Source organism: Mastacembelus armatus, chromosome 13, assembly GCF_900324485.2.
Source record: "Mastacembelus armatus chromosome 13, fMasArm1.2, whole genome shotgun sequence".
In the NCBI taxonomy this organism is placed as follows: domain Eukaryota; kingdom Metazoa; phylum Chordata; class Actinopteri; order Synbranchiformes; family Mastacembelidae; genus Mastacembelus; species Mastacembelus armatus.
Window position 1 is genome coordinate 26,259,937 of NC_046645.1, and position 8,504 is coordinate 26,268,440.

General features: G+C 44.1%; 1 protein-coding gene across 1 annotated transcript in view; it reads left to right on the forward strand.

Annotated features, from left to right (window-relative positions):
• LOC113122167 (oleosin GRP-17) overlaps positions 1-3,877 on the forward strand; it is a 28,060-nt gene extending 24,183 nt beyond the window's left edge. The window contains exons 3-4 of the mRNA XM_026293261.1: positions 9-509; positions 3,108-3,877. Of these exons, the coding sequence (XP_026149046.1) occupies positions 9-509; positions 3,108-3,130 (524 nt within the window). The 3' untranslated portion in view covers positions 3,131-3,877. The remainder of the gene's footprint in view (positions 1-8; positions 510-3,107) is intronic.
• The last annotated feature ends 4,627 nt before the right edge of the window (positions 3,878-8,504 follow it).

Sequence of the window (8,504 nt, forward strand, 5' to 3'; positions counted from 1 at the left end):
ACCTCCAGGTGAGGAGGGGGCAGCGGACGAGGGCAAAGATGGGAAGTCAGCCAAGGCCAAGCGCTCACATTTTGGCCGCGCAGTTTCCCTGAAGAACTTCATCCTGCGGAAGGGCAAGTCCACCAGCGTAGACCTGGGTGAGGGCGCCAAGGAGGAGGAGGAGCCTGCAGAGGGCAGAGAAGCAGCGGCGGAGGAAGCAGCCGATAACGAAGATGCCACAGCAACCGAGGAGGCCAATGACAAAGATGCAGCAGCTGCTGAGGAGACACCGGTGGAGGAGACCAGCGGGGAGGTGATAAAGGAGGCAGAGAAGGCGCCAGCTGAAGCTCCGGTCACCAATGGAGAGAATGGCTGCTCCAATGGCACAGCAGAGGAGAATGCCACACACAATCACCAGGAGGACGAGAAGATGACGGGGAGTAGCCCCGTGAAGAAGAGCAAGGAGACCGGAGGAATAAAAGAGGAGACCAACGCCAAGATCATCAACTCCACGGTGGCTGTGAACAGCGGTGAGTTAGACCATGGCGGCTGGGACTCTGACGAGCCACAACACAACAGCAGCAGCAAAGGAGGAGATACTAACAACAGACAACAACCAGTACCAGCACTAACAAACAATAGCAGTAAACAAACTAAGACCAGCTGCCAAGAACCTGAGCTAGCATTAGCCGTTAGCAGGGAGGAGGAGGGAGGGGAGGTAGAGTTGCCACAAAATGGAGGTTGTCATGATGGTGCTGAGTCATGTGACCAGGGAGAGAGGGAGAGGGAGGGGGAGAAGGAGGAGGAGGAGGAAGATGAAGAGGAGGAGATGAGGAAGAGGGATTTGCGTGAGGCAGCGGTGGCCATCGTTCAGAACGTGATGTCAGCAGCAACTGACCAATTAGAGAGGGAGCTGTGCATCGATAATGGTTTAAATGGGTGTTATGATGCTGACATTAGATAAACAACTAAAACACACACACACACAACACACACACACACACATTTATGCAGAGGTAAACACATAAATGTGCCAAATGTAAAGTTACACAGTTAGTTAGCACAGGCTAGTAGACTATAACGTGCATGCAGCACACGTTAAAGCAATTCTGTCATTTGCACACACACAAAGAAAACCAGTGTACGAGTGTTCCGATCCTTAGGCATGTCCCCCTCTGTAGGCGGTTGCATGCTGCAGTTCTTCCTAAAGCCGTTGAAATAAACTGTGGTGTGGTAAAATAAGCTGTGAGTGGATGGAGGACAGTGAGAAGCTTCCCTCAGGTTCATGAAACCATTTAACATGGACTCAGGTGGCGAGTGTGGCAGCTATGGGTGAAAGCTGACTGTTCATGGACGTGTATGAAAGTATAAATATCACATTAGCTGCTCCATGACACAGCATGTGATTGTTCAAGCTGCAGCGCTTTTAATCAGACTCTGCAATAACCTTTTTGGTTTTTGCTTGATGCAGTTTGGTCAGATTTGACCCTCTGACATTATTGGGCTGAGCACTGATGTGAGAAAATACAATAATGGTGATGAAATTTTACATCTCCTGATGTTTTAAAACTTTATGTAGAGGTGCACTGCTGAGTGTACTTTGCTCTTTTCCACCGCTTCACTTCTCATTTGTACATTTCGCACACTTCCACCTGGGAGCCGCTCTGAGCTACAGGAGGTGAGGCGCCTGTGAACCAGCAGGAGCTCTGGTCTCTCCTCCATTATTTATTAGTACCAGCCTCCTCTCCATCCAAGTGCCCTGTGAGGCCTGGTGTCCAGCAACCGCCTCGCTTTCATCTCAGCACAACTGATGCTTGTGAAGAGCATCATGGCTCCTGCTGCCGCCATGCGGTTTACTGGATGCCCCTTTGAAGCTCAAACTGTTGTGCTAAAATTGAACACCTAATGTTTCTCACACTTGAGACCACACTGAGCTCTGTGGTGTCAAGAAGATGCCCCAGCAGCTGCTTTTTTACTGAAAATAACAGTAGAGCTAAAAAATAAACACCATCAGATATCCAACAGCCAGCGTTTCTCTTTCCCACATCAGTAAAAATGGGTCACAGCTGGAACTAACACTGGGAACACTTAACGTTGGTGAGCATTCACAAGAGACAGGCATAAACATTATTATTTACACATTGGAAACTATAATTATGGTAATTCTCACATGGCACAAACAGCATTATCTATAGTGAAGCAACAACTGCTTTTCTAACACACTCAGTTAGCGGGCGCTCAGATCGGAAATGGGAGGTCACCTGAGCTTTGGAGCCCTGCACACAGGCTGGAAAATGAAAGCAAACAGAGCCTATAATGGTGTTTCAGGTCATGGTGACACCTGGGAAATGTGAGCTGAAATGTGGCTGATATAGCTTTTCCTGTCAGATCACACAGGCAACTGATATTGTCTTCTCTGACTTTTCCTTTAATGAAGGCAGAAACCAAGACCCATGCACCATCATTTTGAAAGGAAATGATGTCTTAATAAGTAAAGACAGTAAATACAGCCACTCTACCCAAGTCTTCCAGCTGATACTGAGAGTTGTAACAAATGGTTCATAAACTGCAGCAAACACATTTAGATACTGGTCTGACTGGACTGGGAACATCTGCTTTCTATCTGCTGTCCTCCATGTCAATGCAGAATGAAGTGTCACAGGGGCCTCTTCAACAAGCCAGATTAACTAGTCCCTCTGTCTTACTGTCTGCAGCAACATAAGGCAAGATGCTGTCAGACAGACAGACAGTCAGAGAAACAGACAGTCAGAGAGACAGTCAGTCAGGCAGACAGAGACAAACACAGTCAGACAGACAAACAGTCAGTCAGACAGTCAAACACAGTCAGAGAGAAACAGACAGTCAGTCAGACAGACAGTCAGAAAGACAGTCACAGACAGTCAGTCGGAACATCTTCCTGTTCTGGTCATGTGATGCTGATCCTCCACACTGTGACGCCATATTTCTCCCATGAAGCTGTTGTGTTGTTGTTGTTTGCGTTGTATCCGTCGTTAACTCAGACATGAACTAATGTAGAGACCTGTAGCATAAACTCACATCCAACATCTGACTGTTTATTATTCTCCTTTTCCTATTTGTAATACATCTCTTCTGTTATCATTTGCCAGACAAAAAGGCGGGAAACGTGTGAGGCCACACAAAGAGGATTAGAACTGCCCGGGATTCGCTGAGCAAGGAGCTCTGAGCCCCGCCCCCACCTCCCCAAAATCCCCCTCCTCGCTCCCTTTCGTCATCCCTCCTCCTTCCTCCCGAATAAACGGAGTAATCACGTGTTAACAGACGACCATGGTGAGAGAGCGAGCGAGATGATGAGAATTCATGTAGATGAGAAGTGAAAAATAATCATTACTCAGAAAGCAATAATTCAAGCCCTTCTTCTTGTCCCCATCCATCCCTTCATCCACCCATACCTCCGTCCAGTACATGTACCAGTTTTTATCTTTCCTTTGCTTGTCTGTGAGATTTTTTTTATTGTCTATGAGAAGAGCAAAATTCAGAAATGTAAAAAAAAAAAGCAAATCGAGCCATTCCACGTCCCCACCGCCCTGTTTTCTCTTCGTTGACCTAATTAAACTCTGCTCTGTCTCTACTGACTTCTGATTGGTTGATTTAAAGAACAAAAATAAACAAAAAAAAACTTAGTTTTATATTGACGGCCATTTTGGTTTGTAGTCCCCTCTCGACCACCCTTTGTCCCTCATCCGCCCCGTAGATCTTTGCCAGGACCCCGTGCTACACTATATAAACTGCCCTGAGGACTGCCACCTCCCAACACTGCAACGTCTTCAGCTCTGTGTGTTCAATGTTTTTAGACTGTTATATTGTGTACATGATGAAAAAAGGAAATCACTGAATATTAAAGTCAAAAGGTTTTTTCTTCTCTTTGCTTTGGATTCTTCTTTTTCTTCGTTTTTTAAAAACTCATCTTCTCACTGTTACGCAGTCTGACGATATGCTGTAATTAAAAAATGATGATGATGATGATGTTTTGTTGGTCCAAGTTTTCACATGTCCGCTAGCAAATTGTCCAGAAAAATAGTACAATAAAGACTAAAATCTAACACCTAAAGTGCAAGGCGCTGTGGGCTTTTTATTTCTGTGTGTCTGCAGTGTAGCGTCCAGACGGCGCCTGCAGGGTGGAGGCACGGGGCAGGGCGGGTCGATATTCTGGATCTCCATTGGATGCTCATTAATCTGTATATTGATAATCTCATCCTTTTACATAATGGGCAGAATAATAGAAGATTTCTTTGTATTAAAGTAGATTTGTGTGTATTATCTGCGGCAGGTTTTCATGTAGATGGGAAAGGGCGTCCATATGCCAGCCGCCACCGCTGGGACGGACATTTTACACATTTGTATGAAACTCTGAAAGGACACTGTGACCTCTGACCTTCTAGTTACACAACGATTTAAGTTAAAAAAAACACCTTTCACATTTAGGTTGTAGCCTTTTTCATGGTTTAGTCCTTTCAGTCCAATTAAAGCTGCAGCACAGTAATGTTTAGATCCAAACTGAGGGTTGGGACGTCAGCAGGAGAATAAGTTAATAAAAGATGTTTCTGCTCAGCAGGTGTTTTAAATTTATTTTATACCTTTTCTCTTTCATTGTAGAAACATGGACAGTTTCGCTCTTCTGAGGCCTTTCAAGACTTTACTACCGTAATTTCTGGAGTATTAGTCCCACTAAGCAACAAATGTGGAAAGAATAATGTCGGTTTAGAGGCGTCTGCCTGCAGCTGTTTGGACTGGTTCTTCCAGTTCAGGCCATTGAACTTTCTTTGCTTTGTCACAGCATCAGGCATTATCTCTGCTCCAGGCTCTGACAGGTTTTGCTTTCTGCTGTTGCAGTTGCAGTATAGAGCATTCTTTTTGGTGGCGTTTTTACATTTAGCACTGCATTTCAGTTTAGTGTTAGTCTAAACCTTTTGCATTTTTGCTGATATTATTTCTGTTGAGTCACAGTGTATTCTGTTGGGATAAAACTTTACTCATAAGGTCAAAGGTCAACACCAAGCACAGGTTCTGTGTTAATATTCAGCCTGGTGGATGCATCAAACTGAGCTAGAACAGAGAAACTGGGAAAGAAAAGAAGCACCATAAGTGAGTCGGCCTGCTTAGAAGAAAAGAGGAACAAAATGCAGGACAAGGAGGAAAAACAGCTTTTCATTTGACATGGCAGGAAAATACTTTCAGCCTGAATTTTATTTATTTTAACCATTTCAAACAAAAGCAAGGTTTTTGTTCAGCTTCTATTGTACCTGTTGTCCTCAGAGCTGCTGCGTGGGCTTCCTTTCTCCCTTTGGGAAGGTGTGAAGATCCAGAGTCTGTCCAGACAGCTTCATTCACCAGCATCATCACACACTTTCTGTTTAGCAGCAGGTACAGGTGCATTTAAACATTCAGGTCTGCAAAGTTAACATTATTTATCCACAGTAACACAAAGTTGAAAGGAGTGATGCAGTTTGTGTTTATACAAATGAAGGTGCTTCACAGGGCAGTGCTGAGTTGGACATGGACCAAGTCATGTGGTTGTGGTTATTGGTGTTTTCAAAACATCAGATGGAGCTGATGGTCTGTATTTACTGTCACGATCAGGGTCTCTGAAAGGGTCCACAGGCCACACATTGAGACTCCCAGCAGCAATAATAGCACATCTAGCTGTCTGCGAAGGGCGTGGTGACGATAATTCCCTACTGTCAGTTGAAATCGGCAGCATATTGTCTTGATGTCAGACCAAATCTCTGGGATTATGTTATTACAGCCGTAATGCCACAGTACAGCAGCTACACACACACACACACACACACACACACACACACACACACACACACTGAAACACCCTCAGGAAAACTGATGCTTTGTCATTTAAAGATGTCTTAATGGACAAAGGAGGCAATGATCGCATCAGTCATGACGATGTGTTGAGTGTGAACCAGCAGCTGTGGCATCTAGATTAACACACGTCAAACACGTCTTCATTAAAAAGGAAGCAGCAGATGGAGAATACGATGGCACAATGGGACATAACTGAGCGGGGACAGACGTCTGCACATTTGTCTTTTCACTGGTTTGCACTTAAGGTCAAAGACACAGCAGAGGCACGTCAGGTGGATTAGGCTGCATGTCAGGATTATGATGTAAAGACAGCAGCAGCTGAATATAACACACACCTACAGGTGCTGTGTGGACAGGCTGTTTTCCTAATCCTGTCTTCAAGATTAGATGAAACAAAAAAAGCAGAATCAAAGATGTGAGCAGTTCAGCGGCACCTGAGAGCAGCTGAGTGAGGCCGATTGGCATCCAGGCTACAGTTTCTATCATTAGATCAAATTAGAGTCTGCAGATGGAGGATTTGGGGTCAAGTATAAAGACATTTGGAGCAGAGAGAATATATTAGGACTGAGATAGAGAACAGAACTTTAACGCTGACTGCTCCATGCCGCAATATTAATGTTACACAAGTAGGTCAGTAGCATCATCACAAATTTATACGCTGGACCCTGCTAGAGTCCGAGGCTGAGGTGTTGCTGGAAGTGCTGGAAAAAAGGCAACAAGAACCGAGGCCACAACACACAGCACCACTGGCCTGCAGCTGTTTGCCACCAGGTTGTCACTGTTCAACTTAAACTGAACTTTGTCAATGGATAAAAGTGCAGCTGGGAAATATCACCAAAACACAAACGCCCATCGTTTGTGATGTAAGGCCACACACACAATTGGCCTGATGTTTGTCAAATGTCCAGAAAAGCAGAAATTTTTCACTTATATAGGCTATAAAATTAAAAATACAGAGCTGATCATTTACTTTGTATTATTAACTTTGATTTATTTACAAACCACACAGCACAAATCGTTACATAGTCAAGGTCTTTTTTTGGACAACAACAAACTAATGCTGCCGTTGGACACACAAATACATTAAATTGAAGTGCTGGTTTCCAACACCCAGTCTCAATGAGTTCAACATAATTACCAAGGCCTTGAAATAACTTACTAACTGGAGTGAGTCCTGCCTCCACTTCTCACAACAATCAGAAGAATACATCACATTTAAATCATCCTCACTGACATTTAAACAGTTTGATCAATGTGGATCTGTTCTCTCACATCGATGCAGTTACTTTGGTGAAAACCTGAAACTTGCATTACTTGGACTTTATAGTCTGTGAGCGTGCACATAGACTGTGCCATATTTTTCAGCATTCATGCAAACTGTATGGAAAACAAATCAATACAAGCTGTCAAAACAATGGGATTGTATTGGCTTCACCAGTTCTGCTAATCAGATAGGGCATCTGTAGATATTCAATTTTTCAGCCCTCTGAAGAAGGATCTAGTTAAAAAACAAAACAAAACAAAAAAAAAACTTTGACAATATCCATAATTTATAATCTATTCTAGAATGGCGCCTGTAAGGCTAGTTACAGCACCTTCTCTGTTTTTGCAAGTTTTTTACTGAAAGTCTGTTAATCCAAGTTAAGTCAAGATCTATGCTTTCTCTCTGATAATGGATGAAAGTGGATGAGTTGGGATCTTCTAATTCCAGTGGAGAGACATATGGAGATTATGGAAACTGCATCAGAAAATATACGTTTCTTTGGCAACAGCATCTACACAAGGGAGCAACTGTTAGCTCTCAAGGGAACAAGTCTGCTTCTTGGTATAAAACCTGAAATCCCCCAAGACCTGAGGAGTCGTAGGAGGGGCTGCAGAGCAGGAGTGACACATTGAGAAAAACGTAGGAGATTTAAACCATTTCTCCCAAAAATTATTATGGGAAATGTGATGTCACTCTGCAACAAAGTGCGAGCGGACAGAGGGAAACAGAGCGGCAAGAAAAGAGGTGGTCTCTCTGTTTTTGTTAACTCTAAATGGTGCAAGTGAAAGACTGTATCTGTACTTCAGACGTTGAACTGTTGGTGGTTGGACTGAGGCCATACTACCTGCCCCGTGAGTTTTTACACGCCATTGTTGTGACTGTTCCTGCATCATTCCTCCATCAGCTGCAGCACAGAGTGCATGTGACATCGTCCACACAGTTGTCACTGGTCTCCAGACAAAACACCCCAGTGCCCTTATACTAATTAATACTGATTTTAACCATGTCAGTATTTCGGGAAGTCTGACCAACTTCAAACAGTATGTGGACTGTACAACACGAGAAAATAAGATTCTTGATCTCCTTTATGCCAATGTGAAGGAGGCATACAGCTCTTCAGCCCTCTCCCCGCTTGGTGGATCAGACCACAACTTAATATATCTAGTACCAACACACAAGCCCGTAGTAAGACAGTCTGCTACCAAGAGGTATGCGAAGGTTTGGTCAAAGGATGCTGAGGAGGCCCTGCAGGAGTCAGTCTGTAGTAGCGAGTGCACTGTTCTTTGCAGTTGTGTTCTGGGGAGGTGGCATCAAGGCTGGTGACTTGACTAAACAAGTTGATCAGGAAGGCAAAATCTGTTGTTGGACTGGAACTGGACAGTCTGGAGGCTGCGCGCGCGTG